Here is a 16,464-nt window from a genome sequence, read left to right as displayed (position 1 = left end):
TGCCACTCCCTTCTGGCTTGTAGAGTTTCTGCTGAGAAATCAGCTGTTAACCTTATGCGAGTTTCCTCGTGTGTTATTTGTCATTTTTCCCTTGCTGCTTTCAATAATTTTTCTTTGTCTTTAATTTTTGCCAATTTGATTACTGTGTGTCTCAGCGTGTTTCTCCTTGGGCTTGTTCTGTATGGGACTCTCTGCACTTCCTGGACTTGGGTGGCTATTTCGTTTTCCCATGTTAGGGAAGTTTTCGACTGTAGTCTCTTCAAATATTTTCTCTGGTCCTTTCTCTCTCTCTTCTCCTTCTGGGACCCCTATAATGCGAATATTGTTGCATTTAATGTCGTCCCAGAGGTCTCTTAGGCTGTCTTCATTTCTTTTCATTCTTTTTTCTTTTTTCTGTTCTGCAGCAGTGAATTCCACCATTCTGTCTTCCAGGTCACTTATCCGTTCTTCTGCCTCAGTTATTCTGCTACTGATTCCTTCTAGTGTATTTTTCATTTCAGTTATTGTATTGTTCGTCTCTGTTTGTTTGTTCTTTAATTCTTCTAGGTCTTTGTTAAATATTTCTTGCATCCTTTTGATCTTTGCCTCCATTCTTTTTCCGAGGTCCTGGATCATCTTCACTATCATTATTCTGAATTCTTTTTCTGGAAGGTTGCCCATCTCCACTTCATTTAGTTGTTTTTCTGGGGTTTTCTCTTGTTCCTTCATCTGCTACACAGCCTTCTGCCTTTTCATCTTGTCTATCTTTCTGTGAATGTGGTTTTTGTTCCACAGGCTGCAGGATTGTAGTTCTTCTTGCTTCTGCTGTGTGTTGTAAAGCGTGTTAAAAAGTATTATTTAAATAGTAATGCCACTTGAGTTCCAGTCCATATATGTTCCTACTTTCCTCTAAATTGTAAATTCTTCTATAGATTTTCCAATTATATTTCTGTCTATTGCACTTTTTTTTTTTTTTTTTTTTGGAATGGGAACAAACAGTGTTGATATGTTTGACCCTGGGAAAGAAAATAATTAGATTCAGTATGATGGCTTTAGTTTCCAACAGAAGGAAAATGCCCCCCTGGCAAAGCTGTTAGAATGAAATACTTAAGGAGAGCAGAGCCTGAGGTGTCTCTGCACTAGGTGTGTGTAGCCTTTGGTCAGTTAATCCATCTTTCTGGGTCTTGGTTTTCTCATCTATAAAATGGGGAGGAAAAAATAGCACCTACCTCATAGGCTAGTTTGAGAATCTAACAAGTAAAAAAACACTGGAAGGTGCTTGATGCATAATAAGTGCTACTTACTGCTAGTTGCCTTTACCATAATTAAGTGAACTGTGAAAAAAAAAAAAAGTGATTTTAGTGTAATGGTACCTACCACCCGAAGGAGGATTAAATAGGTGGGTCTTTCAGGTTTAAAATACCCATGTGCCATGTCAGTCAAGACCTTTTTGTTTAAATCTATTTTCTACCAAACCCTTTTGGGGTCGGGGAGGGTGGGAATGGCGAGAGATGAAACAATGTAAGTAAGGCTGCTCTTTGGTGTTCTGGAAGGGCGGTGGGGTCACGTCTGCCTGTGCTTGATCATCTTTGCTAGTCGCTTATTCTAGGGCGCTCTCATTTAAGGCTCATACCGTCCCCCACTACAGAGGGCAGCGCTTATGTTATAGATGGACAAAATGAAGCTTCCCAGAGACGGGGGCCTTGCCAAGGTCACAGCTAGTCAAGTGTGGTATCTGGATTTGCATCCAGATCTTTCTCAAGGCACAGCCTCTCCTCACAGCACTCCCTCTTCCTGAGAGATCACCAGCATTGCTGTGCTTCTCATTCTTAGTGACTAGCGGAGTTTGTGTGTAGGATTTGTTTCCCTAACTTCAGAATGGAAAACTTCCCTAGGGGGGGCTTCTCAAGTCCACATCCTTTGTTTAAAGGGATTTTGCTTTTTCGGGTTTTACTTGCTCGTCCACACCCTCCAGCCCTGTGGTCTTTGATCTATTTCCGAAGAGCGCGTCATTTAGAAAATCCCGTCAGAGTGGTCACAGAAGAAAGCTGAGCCTTGACAGCTGAGGTTGGCTCTGTTGGGTGTTTATTGCCGGCAAGTTGCCGAACACAGATTCCTGAAGCTTGAGAGGGTCGCCTTTGGTTAGAATCTGATTCCGTTTATTTGTTCGACAGACAATTATCAGGCCCTGCAGCTGACAGGCGGTCGGCTAAGTGTCAGTGAATACAAGGTGAGTCAGACGGGGCACCTACCTTCTCGAAACACCAAGGCTGGTGCGGAAGGAAGACACTTAAACTAGACCATTGTCACATAGGGTTTAAGGGTTATGGCAGAGGGAAGGACACATTCAAGGGGACATTTAAACCAGGTCTTTGGTGGTCGTCCCTTCCTCGGGAATCTGCAGCCTTCTATAACTGCCTGCCGTGGCAGCTCTGCTCTGCGAAGGGGGCTCCACGTGGACTTTTCTCTCCACCTCCAGCCACTGTGATGTCTGTGTTGGGAGCTGTGAGGACATGAGATTGTATGGTCGGTTGGTTTTTAAATTTTTTCGTAAGTCACATGCCTTCCTGGTCAGGTACTCAGATGAAAGATCATTCGCCCTCTGCTCGGTCTGGGTTGACCTTCTGTGTCTTCTTTGAACCTGTCTCAGCCAGCCTTCTGCGTGGTCCACGATTGTCCCTCTGCAGGCTGGTTGTAGGTTGTCTGTCTGCTCCCCTCCGGTCTCTGCTTGTTTGAAATGTTTCATGCTTTTCTGGCAATCTTCTGTGAAAGGGTGGAAGCTATTAAGACAGTCCCTGTGGAGTGTTTCTAGGTTTTCCCCGGTGATTGAGATGTAGCCTCCCGCCCATGACGTTGGGGCCTCTCCAGTCTCCTTTCCCTTGAGTGTGTCGTCTGTTAGCCTTGCCCGCCTTCCGCAGTTCTCTCTGCCGGGAACACGGGGAACTGTTTTGCCCTCTTGACTAAACATGGATGGGTCGGTACTTTCATCTGTCCTCCCATAGAGGTCTGTGCAAATCTCTGTCATCACATTCTTGGGGTTCCTGTGGATGTTTTGTGTTGGTCTTTCTTGTTAGACAGTGTTCTTTAAAGCCAACCCATACTCTGGTCACTTTTGAAAACACAGTACCTGGTTAGTGCTTGGTACATATAAGATGCTAATTAGGTGCTCTTTTTAATAAGTGTTTAGTCCAGGCTTCAAAACTCACCTAAACTATAAAATATATGCGTGTATGTATGCATGTGAGAGGGACAGAGATCTGTTATAGTTTGCATCATCCTGCATTTGTTGATTTTGTAGAGAGCTCTTTCAGTTTGGGTAGACTGCAAGGCTGCTGCATCATCTCTTGGGATGAAAGGTTAGCAGGAAATTGTAGATGAGTCGAACCAGTCTCAGGATCTGCAGGATATTTCTTTTGCAATTTGCATCCATTGACAGTGCTAAGAACTCAGCCCTTCCCTCTTTGCTCTTTCTTTCAGAAAGTATTATGAGGGAGGCCGAGGACTCCACGCCCCGGGCAGAGAAACGGCGCTGGGATTAGGGATTGCCACTTCCGAGAGGATGCTGGGAATCTGCAGAGGGAGACGGAAATTCCTGGCTGCCTCGTTGACTCTGCTCTGCATCCCAGCCATCACCTGGCTTTACCTGTTTGCTGGGAGCTTTGAAGGTAAGAAGGAAGCTTTCCCACAGGGAGAGGGATGGAGGGAGGAAGGAACCCTGGCTGTCCCAGAGTCCTAGGAAGAACCTCCAAGTCTTCTAATCCCAGCTTCTCATTCTGTAGAACAATGGAATTTTGATGCTCGATCACAGGAAAAGATTTGCCTAGGTTTACAGAGGGAATTAGAGGGAGTTAGTAATGGGAGGAGAAAAAGCTAAATACAGAAGCAAAAATAAGGCGCCCCTGGATGCAGCAGCGTGGAGGAGGTTACACAAGCGTCAGATAGCAGCTGTGCAGGCTGGTCGCCGTGTCGATAAAGGGGAAAAGGTTGGGTCCTGGGGGGATTACTTAGCTGTTTGTGGAGTAAGATGTTTCATTCATTCTTTCATCTATTCATTCACTTATCTGCACATTCAGCATTTTGCTACTGTTTAACATCTATGCTAAACCAGGTACTGGGAATCCGGCGATAACAGATTTGGACCTTCGGAGTGCAGTGAAGGAGGCAGGTTAACATGTGATCTCTGTTCATTGCTGTATGTGATACTCTGTTAAGATAAGGCAAGCCCAGGGCGCTGGGGGAGAGGGTGACTGAGGCTGTCAGGCGGGCTGGGTACAGAAGATGAGTAGTGATGCTGACCGGCTGAGTACAGGAGCTCAGCAAAGGAGTCGCCTTCACTAAACAAATAACAAACGCTCATCCCTGCCGCGTTCCCGAAATCCACAGAAAAGACGAGTCTCACATCCTTCCAGCCAGCAGTTTCAAATGCAGTGCAGTGTTCTGAGTATCAAAGATGGTTTTCTAAGCTTCGGGGAGGGAAGGAGTGGCAGTGTTGAAGAGCACACTTTCTGTTTATTTACCCCAACACTTGAGTTAAAAATATATATATCTCTCTCAAGTGAAAATCTGTCTCCAGGAAGTCACTACTGTGTTTTTTTAAACATGTCCTTTATGCATAATTTTATCGACAGCTCAAGGCTACCTTTTAATTAGGAGTTCACTGCCTGAGCTTTGCCCTGAGTTCGCCAGGCTGAATATAAACGAGGTGGAACTCTGTGCCTGCATAGCAGGGAAGGGCCCAGGGCCACACCCCTGTCCCTTTCCTGCCCCAGACATCCCTGGAGTAGTAGAGCTTTCATCTAAGCAGCTAGATAGATTATGCATGGCAGTGGATGGTTGATTTTTGGCAAAGAGATCAGAGGGAGGAAGGTGAGTTGGTTTTGGCACTGGAAGAGGTAGAAGGAAGCATTCTCCAGGGATGATGGAAGAGACCCTGTGAAAGAAGGCCAAGAGCATCGGTACTGGCACAGGTTTAATGCACTAAAACATTGACTTTGCCAGTATAACTATAGTAATAATAGTATAACAACAATAGCAATAATGATGATAACAATATACACCATAATATTTTGAGCATTTCTACGTGCCTGGCGTTGTCGTAAGGACTTGACACCTGTTAACTCTTCCTCCACAATAATCCTATGTGGTGGGGACAGATGAGGAGGGCAAGGAAGATCAGCTTCAGTGATGTCCCCAAGGGCCCAAAGCCAGGCAAGATGTGGCCTGGATTATTGGACTTGAGAGCTGTAATACCGTGTTGTGGACTGGGCTTCGGTGGGGGTAGACTTTGGTGGGGGGCGAGGGGGGTGCTGACAAAGCGTCACATGATGTTTTTGGATGTGTGTGAGGGAAATTGTACAATTTTGATTTTTCACTCATTGGTAGAAACCCAGCATCAGATAATTTTGGCAGAAAGGCAATTTGGGGACTAATAAAAGTAGTAAGTTGAAAGGTAGCGCTAGCTTCAGGCAGGGTTGGATCCAGGCGCTCCAATGATATTTTTGTAGCTCTGTCTCTCTACTTTCCTTTGCTCTACTTTTCTCTGCTATGGTTTCTTTCAGGAGTAGCTTTTCCTACCCAATGAAAGCTTTGGCTTACAACTTATCCTTACCAGCCCCTTGTAGAAAAAGGAGGACTTCCTCCCCCTAATTCTCCAGCATTACCTCTGATTGGATTGCCTCTGGTCACTCGTGGTCTGGAGAGCATTCACTGTGGTTGGGGGAGGCTAGTGAGGGCAGCCATGAGCCCTGTGCCTATTTCTGGTCACAGGGTAGAGAAGAGTTCCCTTAAGCATGTGGAGGGAAACTGGGGAGGGGTGGCCCCCAAAGGTAAATGGTGCAGTTCCCCAAAGAGGAGAAACTAGGAGTTGATCTGGGTTCTGGAGAATTCACAGCTGGCTGTGCTTTGTGATGGGCTGATGTTGACTTGAAGGTCGCTTTACAGCATCACGCTCTCTGGTCCAGCCCTGGCCCATAGAGGGACTGTGCTCCTTGACTTTGAATGATTTTATTAGGCAGGCAGATGGATTGCATTAAGTAGGGGCTGGATGACGTGGATACATTAACAGAAGCATTCTAGCTAGAAAGATGAAGGTGACGGATTTCTTTTACCGGGTATCAGTTAATCCACTGATTTCTCTGACCGGGCCCAGTTAGTCCACCGGTCCACTGCATTTATTTCTGGATGCTACACTTTAAGAACAGTCTAGACAGGTCAGCACATTTAGGAGAATATAGGTGAATGATCGTGTCAACTCAAACCTTGTTTCATACGAAATAGTGGAAAAAATGGGGCTGCCTTGGAGAAAAGCAAAGGCTCCAGGTGTACAGGATCAGCTTCAGTCAACAGTCAAAGGGCCGTCGCCTCAAAGAGATCAGGCTTATTACTCTGATGGCCCCTGAGTCTATGGAGGGACGTGGCAGGGAGCCAGATGTCAAGCTCATCATGATAAGCGTCATTCTGTCCACTGCTGGGACGAGCTGCCCTGGGAGGGAGGGATGAGAGGTGTGCAAACAGAAGTGTGAGCGTCAGGAGCAATTGCACAGGGTGATCTGCCTGACCGGTCCTGACCCAGAGATCGTGAGACTAGAAGAGGCTGAGTGTTTATCCAGAGACAAAGGTTTCTTCCTCAGAGTTCCTGCCGGCTGCCCCAGGCATCGGTACACTTCCAAAAGAGCCTGCGGAGACATCCTTTTCTCTGTAGTTAAACATAACAACTTTTCAGTCCACTTACTGATACCCTTGAGTTTTCTGGTTCAAGGCAGGTGGAGCCATAAATAAGGGACAGAGTAGCTGCCTGGATTCATGGTAATGCTATTCAGGCTTTATGTGGGTATTTATTTTTCAACCCTGTTTAATTTCAATGGATCATCTCCTGAGAGCAGAGTCTAGAACTCTCCCTGAGATGTGGATGCTCTTAGCATAAGGCTCTGGAGTCAGATTACACGCAGAAGCACGGTACATTGAGAGAGCACTGGCTGGGGTCAGGGTCTCAGGCTCTAAAATCAACTCAGCCAGAGTAGTTGGTGATGGGGCATGATGATGCCTCTCTCTTTGCCTCTTCCTGCTTGAAACGACGTTGTAGAAATGAAGCTCACCTGTTGGTGCACTAACATTCTACACGCTTATGATTCTAAGCATTGGGTGTGAATGAATTGGAAATGAGCAGAATCTTCTCCAATTAATGGGAAATAGGACAGGAGGAGGGAATAGGCTTATTGTGATTTGCTTGGGAGTGTGGATCCAGGATCAGTGCATAAAAGTTACGGCGAAGCAGGACCTTTCTCAGTGTAAGAAAGAACGGCTGTTCTGACACATTTGCCAGGCGTTGGAGTGCACCGTCTGGGAAAGCATTGAGATCCCCCTTCCCAGAGCTGTCAAAGGCCAAGTGACCATTGGTGGAGGATGCTAATCAGGGGATTTTTTTGCTGGTGCTTTATTCCCCGAAGTTCCTAAATGCTACTGACTTCATTTCTTCCCACACCCTCCTTTGTTCCTCTGCCATCTCCATGAACATCCCTAGCTACCCATGCTCCAGGCTCTAAGCCTTCATTCTCTTCCTTCTTCATTCCCTCCATCGCTTGGTCGCCATATCCTGTTGAATCTGATCTTGACCTCTTGCCTCTGTGTCTCTTGTTTCCTTCCTTTCAGCACCTCTGATGCCCTGGCTCAGCTGTCTGCGTTCATCCTTTGGCGTCAGGACTGACGTGGCAGCCATCCTCGTCTGCCCTCCGGCCCCATCTCCTCGCACCCTCCTCACATTCCCCATCCAGCCTCGCTAGACTTCCTTGATGCTGGTGTGCACTGCCCTCCGTCCTCTGGACTTCGCACATGTTGTTCCTTCCCCTCCTGTCTTTGCCTCACTGAGATCCTCCTGTCTCAGCTTAAACATGATTGCCCCTCACCCTTAACTCGCTGGCTTCCTCAGCTACCCCGTCCTGACACCGCCCCCGCTCCCTGCTGACTTCTCATCCTTTCTCCTCCCTCATACTCAGGGCACTTCGTTTTTCTTGTTTTTATAATTGCTGTCTTCACGACTGACTACAGGCATCAGGAGGGAAGTGGTTCACTCTGTCCATCCCTCCATCTCTAGCACCTACTACGTGCCAGGAGAACTGTTTGTTGAATGAGTGAATGAGCGAAGGAATGTGTACTCTTCTGTCTTTAAGTGCTGGCAGCTGTCTTCACTGCTTCCTGGATTAACTCCAGACTCCTTATCATGGCTCTGGGGTCTTTCACAGGCTTTCTCCCTTAGCTTATAATTTCTGTCTTCACTCAGGTGAGGGTGCCTCATCCAACACCCTGAGAAAACGCCTTCATTTTTGCTCTTTCTGCCCAGGATACAGTTCTCTGTTTCCACAACCCTTCCTCCCAGCCTGCACCTTCAGTGCCCATATTCAGTGTCATTTTCCTCTAATGTCTGATCCTATACGGAAACTTCTCTGGCAACACTCATCGAGGGATATTTTGCTTGTTTGGTGTCTTTCTAACCACTTGCCTGTGAGATTCTTGAGACAAGGGTCTGTTTTACTCATCATCACATTCCCACAGCCTGAGCATCACTCTGGCGGGTTCTTAGTAAATGTTGGCTGGAAAGGGTTCCGCTATTAAGGGCAGCGGGAGCCGGTGGTAGACGAGGGCTCTTCCTGGTGCTCTGGGCATCTCTGATTTTGAGACCTCAGGATATGGTGCCAGGAGCCTCACCTGCCTTCTGGTTGGGATGTTAATTCTGGGACTTGACTAGTTCTGCTTAAACACCCCTCCAACTTGAATTTAGAGCATGTCTGTCATTTTCTGCCAGAATCGCCTTTTCTCACGGGCATGAGAGTTTTGTTTGTGGGGTGTGGTTCTTTCTTTTCTGCCCATCAGGGAGATGGCGTTCAGCTGCTATTGAGTTAGCAGCAGGTGGAAAAGGGTGCTTTTCAGTGGTTCAGAAAATTGATCACACGTTGCCCTCTCATCATTTATAACCAGCTCTGCGCAGACGCTGCACAGACGCTTCGCAGACGCTTCCTGTGGTCAGGGAGGTGGGCCGGCGAGGGTATGGGTGTTATTTAAAAGCAAATGTCTTCAGAGGCTGCAACGTCCAGAACATTTAAAAGCAATGTCATGAACGGGCATAGGATATTAATTCCTAGCCGATTTCAGCCCGCACCTGCCTTTTGTTGTTCCTGAACCCTCTTCACTGTTCACGCGCTTCTTATCAACACAAACTCCTCCTGAAATGAATGGCTGGAGAGTCGTCACTATAAATTTCAACAGGAAGAAGTGAGGTCCTGACATTTGACCATCTTGAAGAGTTGCAGTGAGAACCAGCGTTGTAAGTTAAAGCGTTTTCTTTGTTTTATCGTCACAGGGGATCACGGGGCACGTGAACAGAGGAGTAGGGGAGATGCGGGCTTGACCAAACCTGACTGATTTCCCGGCCCTGCATCCCCTCTCCCCGTCCGTCAGCCCAGACACGGTGCCAGGAGGTCTGTGAACTCAGACCATGCAAGGTGCTAGCGGATAATGTGCTGGAGGTTTCATGAGCCCCTGAGGCTAGGCTGTGCGGCAGCTTTGATGGCAGCCGAGCTATTTTGCCTTTCTGCCAATGGTCCCGACTTAATACGGATATTACCATAGGAGGATGTTATGGGGTATAAGAACGTAGGGTGCTGAATGCGAAATGAGATGGTAAGGGTAATATAAAAGTCATATTGGTTTTTTTTTTTTAAATCAGAAATGAAGGGCTTTCTTAGCCAGTGCTTAATACCATCAGTGCCGGGCCTAAGCAAAAGCCTATAACGGATGAGAATGTGCAAGTGAGACTCTGCGAGTGGTGCCCCGCCACAGGGCACAGGGGCTGCGTGTGTCTGCGGTTCTTGCCTTGGGCGAAAAGGCATCTCTTCAAGGTCTTGGAATCTGAGAGGGCAGGGGAAATCTATCATGATTTTATTTGGTTGTGAGTTGGTTGCTAAGGTAACCCCCACTTTTCTTACACCCAGCTTTTGATCCTAAAATCATATCGGTGATCCTGCTGGGGTGGAGAAAATGACCCTGATGTGTCAGTTGGCTGCATCTCCTGGAAGAGCTCATGGCAAGAGTCTTAGACCAGGAGTCAGGAAAACTGGTTTCCACTAATCCCAGCAGCTACCTTGTATTAGTTTCCAGTGGCTGCTGGAGCCAATTACCACAAATGTAGTGGCTTTAAAAAGCACAAATTTATTATCTTAACAGTTTCAGAAGTCAGGAACCTAAAATGAGTCTCATTGGGCTAAAGCCAAGGTGCTGCCAGGGCTGGTTTCTCCTGGAGACCCCAGGAGAGAATTCATCTCCCGGCCTTTTTCATCTTCTAAAGGCTGCCGTTTTCCTCGGCTTGTGGCCCCTTCCTCCATCTCCAAGGCCAGAAGAGTAACATCTTCAAATTACTCTTTCTGACTGTGATCTCTGCCTCTGTGGTCACATCTCCTTCTCTGATTGTGACCTTCCTGCCTCCCTCTTACAAGGACACTTGTGATTACTTTGAGCCCATCTGGATAATCCAGGATAATTGTCCCATCTCAAAATCGTTAATTTAATCACACCTGCCAAGTCCCTTTGGCCAGGTAAGGTAACATAGTCACAGGTTGTGGGGATTAGGTTGTGGGCATATTTGGGGAACCATTATTAGGCCCTCCACACCCCTCCCCCCCAGTCCTATGCTCCTGCATCCCCTCCATCTTGTTATTGTTCTTTAGAGACAAAGTAAAGTGGTGTTGTACCATCTACTTTCTCATATGGACATCTTATCCTGCTCCAGGAGTTTTGGCTTCAATAATTTTGATTTGATACATGAATATCTAGCAGGACTTAGCGCTCATGAAAAAGGCATTGTATTCAGACATGTTTGCCCGTTCAAACAATTTTGGATTATAATACATTGCCTGTAATAGGTGCTTCATCGGTAACCAGTGATAGGTTAAGGTTTTCTGAAATGAAAGGCCCAGAACTTCTGCTCTTCGGGGGTTCTGGTCTGAAAGTGATTTCATTTACTTTTTAGTTTCAGATACCAATTTAACAAACGGAGGGGGATTTCATCAACCTGTTGATGGTTAAGGAGGTCTGTTAATTTTAAGTAAATGAGGGCCACTTGTGTAACTACCTGGCCGGCTCTTTGGTGTTATCAGCCCAACATATCAGTTCTGTCCCCAGCCATCAACCAGAGAGAAATGTGTCTACATTAGCACAAAAGACGTGTTAAGAGCACGTTCACATCGGTGTGTGCGAAAGCCTGTCCACAGTGAAAATAAACACATAAATAGTGGCACATATATTCATATATATATGAAGTACAGCAGAGCCATGAAAGTCTACTCACAGATCATACTGCACAAAAGAAGACAGACACAAAAGAATAAATACTGTATGATTTGAATTATACGGGCAAACAGTAATCTAGGGGTGGAGGTGAGACTGGGACAGGACAAAAAGGAGACTTTGGGGTGCTGGCAGTAACTGAATTGACTTTTTACCCTGTGTGATTATACAGGTGTGTTCACTTTGCGACATTTCATCCAGTTTTTCATTTGATTTGTTTACTTTCCTGTATGTGTTTTATTTATTTATTTTTTAACCTCTGCAGGTCTTGAATAAGTAACTGAATTAAATATAAGTACCCGAATTTGAAGAACTGGTGTAGGTCTTGCATTCTTTTCAGATGAGACGGATTTTATTAACCTTTGGGATTTAAGTCACTGTTTAACTTTGAAATTCAAATGCTTTTTAAGCATGGGACTTCTCTTTGGAGATAGATGTTTAACATTTCCGTGTAACCACATTTCCATTTTTTCTTCCTTCTATACCTCACCATTTGGACATGTATTCCCCCTGTGAGGGTCTGATAACAGCTCTGACTGCAAGATCGGAAATTTGCCCATAAAACCCTAATTCTGAAAGAGCGTCTTCATCAATTTGAAACAAGACCCGTATTCCTACCAGAAGTCTGGCAATGACATAGCTCCAATTAATACTAAAATGATATTATTTCATAATACGGACACCAAACCACATCGGATAAACATTCCCATCTGCATTAGTCAGTAAACATCTTCATAAAGCCGTGGTGCCTGGAAAACAGAGAAAACTTTTCCTGTATTGTAGGAGATAGGAAAACATGAAAAGGCTATGTACTATTTAAACTATAACTTTAATGGAAGCAGTAGCAATATCTGTTTATTGCTTGTTAAGCGGTAATAGGCTGCCTCTGGCCTGCAGGTGTGTTGGGTTTGGCCTGCCAACTGCCTTGACCATTTTTGAATTCATTATTAGCAGTTAAAAATTTGGACATTGCACATAAAAATCATGATATCTCGCTTTTCTTAATAAAATGGAAGTATCTAGCAAACTGGACCCTCATTTCATGATAGCACCCATTGGCTGGAGCTGAGTAGTAGCTGTTCCTTTGCCCAGTGTGTGGATGAATCACTTTGTCATGGTCCCTGCCCTCCCTGGTTGTCCCGTGCTCAGAGCTGAATTGAGAAGAAAGAGCCCTTGGTCTTTGCTTACCTCACTTGCTGACCCCGGTCGGGCTCACGTTAACTTTTTTTTTTTTAAACATCTTTATTGGAGTATAATTGCTTTACAATGGTGTGTTAGTTTCTGCTGTATAAAAAAGTGAATCAGCTATATGTATACATATATCCCCATATCCCCTGCGTCTTGGGTCTCCCTCCCAGCCTCCCTATCCCACCCCTCTAGGTGGTCACAAAGCACCGAGCTGATCTCCCTGTGCTATGCGGCTGCTTCCCACTAGCTGTTTTACATTTGGTAGATTATATATGTCCATGCCACTCTCTCACTTTGTCCTAGCTTACCCTTCCCCCTCCCCGTGTCCTCAAGTCCATTCTCTGCGTCTGCGTCTTTATTCCTGTCCTGCACCTAGGTTCTTCAAAACCATTATTATTTTTTTTTAGATTCCATATATATGTGTTAGCATACGGTATTTGTTTTTCTCTCTGACTTGCTTCACTCTGTATGACAGACTCTAGGTCCATCCACCTCACTACAAATAACTCAACTTCATTTTTTATGGCTGAGTAATATTCCATTGTATATATGTGCCACATCTTCTTTATCCATTCATCTGTCGATGGACACTTAGGTGGCTGCCATGTCCTGGCTATTGTAAATAGAGCTGCAATGAACATTTTGGTACATGACTCTTTTTGAATTATGGTTTTCTCAGGGTATATGCCCAGTAGATTGCTGGGTCGTATGGTAGTTCTGTTTTTAGTTTTTTAAGGAATCTCCATGTTGTTCTCCATAGTGGCTGTATTAGTTTACATTCCCACCAACAGTGCAAGAGGGTTCCCTATTCTCCATACCCTGTCCAGCATTTATTGTTCGTAGATTCCTTGATGATGGCCATTCTGACTGGTGTGAGGTGATACCTCATTGTAGTTTTGATTTGCATTTCTCTAATGATTAGAGATGTTGAGCATTCGTTCATGTGTCTTTTGGCAATCTGTATACCTTCTTTGGAGAAATGTGTATTTAGATCTTCTGCCCATTTTTGGACTGGGTTGTTTGTATTTTTTTTTTTTTTTTGCAGTACGCGGGCCTCTCACTGTTGTGGCCTCTCCCGTTGCGGAGCACAGGCTCCGGACGCGCAGGCTCAGCGGCCATGGCTCACGGGCCCAGCCACTCCACAGCATGTGGGATCTTCCCGGACCGGGGCACGAACCCGCGTCCCCTGCATCGGCAGGCGGACTCTCAACCGCTGCGCCACCAGGGAAGCCCGGGTTGTTTGTCTTTTGATATTGAGCTGCATGAGCTGCCTGTATATTGGGAGAGTAATACTTTGTCAGTTGCTTCATTTGCAAATATTTTCTCCCATTCTGAGGGTTGTCTTTTCGTCTGGTTTATGGTTTCCTTTGCTGTGCAAAAGCTTTTAAGTTTCATTAGGTCCCATTTGCTTATTTTTGTTTTTATTTCCATTTCTGTAGGAGGTGGGTCAAAAAGGATCTTGCTGTGATGTATGTCATATAATGTTCTGCCTATGTTTTCCTCTAAGAGTTTTATAGTGTCTGGCGTTACATTTAGGTCTTTAATCCATTTTGAGTTTATTTTTGTGTATGGTGTTAGGAAGTGTTCTAATTTCATTCTTTTACATGTAGCTGTCCAGTTTTCCCAGCACCACTTATTGAAGAGGCTGTCTTTTCTCCATTATATATTCTAGCCTTCTTTATCAAAGGTAAGGTGACCATATGTGTGTGGGTTTATCTCTGGGCTTTCCATCCTGTTCCATTGATCTATCTTTCTGTTTTTGTGCCAGTACCGTACTGTCTTGATTACTGTAGCTTTGCAGTATAGTGTGAAGTCAGGGAGTCTGATTCCTCCAGCTCCGTTTTTCTTTCTCCAGATTGCTTTGGCTATTCGGGCTCTTTTGTGTTTCCATACAAATTGTGAACTATTTTGTCCTAGTTCTGTGAAAAATGCCCTTGGTAGTTTGATAGGGATTACATTGAATCTGTAGTTTGCTTTGGGTAGTATAGTCATTTTCACAATACTGATTCTTCGAATCCAAGAACATGGTATATCTCTCCATCTGTTTGTATCATCTTTAATTTCTTTCATCAGTGTCTCATATTTTTCTGCATACAGGTCTTTTGTCTCCTTAGGTAGGTTTATTCCTAGGTATTTTATTCTTTTTGTTGCAACGGTAAATGGGAGTGTTTCCTTAATTTCTCTTTCAGATTTTTCATTAGTGTATAAGAATGCAAGGGATTTCTGTGCATTAATTTTATATCCTGCTACTTTACCAAATTCATTGATTAGCTCTAGTAGTTTTCTGGTAGCATCTTCGGGATTCTCTATGTGTAGTATCATGTCATCTGCAAACAGTGACAGTTTTAATTCTTTTCTGATTTGGATTCCTTTTATTTCTTTTTCTTCTGATTGCTGTGGCTAAAACTTACAAAACTATGTTGAATAATAGTGGTGAGAGTGGGCAACCTTGTCTTGTTCTTGATCTTAGTGGAAATGGTTTCAGTTTTTCACCATGGAGAACACTGTTGGCTGTGGGTTTGTTATATAAGGCTTTTATTATGTTGATGTAAGTTCCCTCTATGCCTACTTTCTGGAGAGTTTTTATCATAACTGGGTGTTGAATTTTGTCAGAAGCCTTTTCTGCATCTATTGAGATTATCATATGGTTTTTATTCTTCAGTTTGTTCCTATGATTTATCACATTGATTGATTTGTGTATATTGAAGAATCCTTGCATTCCTGGAATAAACCCCACTTGATCATGGTGTATGACCCTTTTAAGGTGCTGTTGGAACCTGTTTGCTAATATTTTGTTGAGGATTTTTACATCTGTGTTCATCAGTGATATTGGTTTGTAGTGTTTTTGTGTGTGCGTGTGGAAAATCTTTGTCTGGTTTTGGTATCAGGGTGATGGTGGCCTGGTAGAATGAGTTTGGGAGTGTTCCTCCCTTTGCTATATTTTGGAAGAGTTTGAGAAGGATAGGTGTTGGCTCTTCTGTAAATGTTTGATAGAATTCACCTGTGAAGGCATCTAGTCCCGGGCTTTGGTTTGTTGGAAGATTTTTTTTTTTTTTTTTTTTTTGTGGTTCGCGGGCCTCTCACTGTTGAGGCCTCTGCCGTTGTGGAGCACAGGCTCTGGACGCGCAGGCTCAGCGGCCATGGCTCACGGGCCCAGCCGCTTTGCGGCATGTGGGATCTTCCCGGATCGGGGCACGAACCCGTGTCCCCTGCATCGGCAGGCGGGCTCTCAACCACTGCGCCACCAGAGAAGCCCTGTTACAATTGTTATATCTTCTTCTTGGATTGATCTCTTGATCATCGTTTAGTGTCCTTCTTTGTCTTTTGTAATCGTCTTTATTTTAAAGTCTATTTTGTCTGATATGAGAATTGCTGCTCCAGCTTTCTTTTGATTTCCATTTTCATGGAATACCTTTTTCCATCCTCTCACTTTCAGTCTGTATGTGTCCCTAGGTCTGAAGTGGGTCTCTTGTAGACAGCATATATACGGGTCTTATTTTTGTATGCATTGAGCCAGTCTGTGTGTTTTGGTTGGAGCATTTAATCTATTTACATTTAAGGTAGTTATTGATATGTGTCTTCCTATTACCATTTTCTTAATTGTTTTGGGTTTGTTATTGTAGGTCTTTTCCTTCTCTTGTGTTTCTTGCCTAGAGAAGTTCCTTTAGGATTTGTTGTAAAGCTGGTTTGGTGGTGCTGAATTCTCTTAGCTTCTGCTTCTATGTGAAGCTTTTAATATCTCCGTTGAATCTGAATGAGATCCTTGCTGGGTAGAGTAATCTTGGTTGTAGGTTTTCCCTTTCATCACTTTAAATATGTCTTACCACTCCCTTCTGGCTTGCAGAGTTTCTGCTGAAAGATTAGTTGTTAACTTTTTGGGGATTCCCTTGTACGTTACTTGTTGTTTTTCCCTTGCTGCTTTTAATATTTTTTCTTTGTATTTAATTTTTGGTAGTTTGATTA

At 44.5% G+C, this 16,464-nt stretch overlaps 1 protein-coding gene across 1 annotated transcript in view; it reads left to right on the top strand.

Annotated features, from left to right (window-relative positions):
* Positions 1 to 16,464, top strand: part of LARGE1 (LARGE xylosyl- and glucuronyltransferase 1) — a 583,936-nt gene that overhangs the window by 147,635 nt on the left and 419,837 nt on the right. Inside the window, exon 2 of the mRNA XM_060025562.1 lies at positions 3,457 to 3,644. Within this exon, the coding sequence (XP_059881545.1) occupies positions 3,539 to 3,644 (106 nt within the window). The 5' untranslated portion in view covers positions 3,457 to 3,538. The remainder of the gene's footprint in view (positions 1 to 3,456; positions 3,645 to 16,464) is intronic.

The sequence above is a fragment of the Delphinus delphis genome, chromosome 11 (assembly GCF_949987515.2).
Source record: "Delphinus delphis chromosome 11, mDelDel1.2, whole genome shotgun sequence".
NCBI lineage: Eukaryota > Metazoa > Chordata > Mammalia > Artiodactyla > Delphinidae > Delphinus > Delphinus delphis.
The sequence above is the reverse complement of the archived record's forward strand: the minus strand, read 5'-3'. Positions and strand labels throughout refer to the sequence as shown.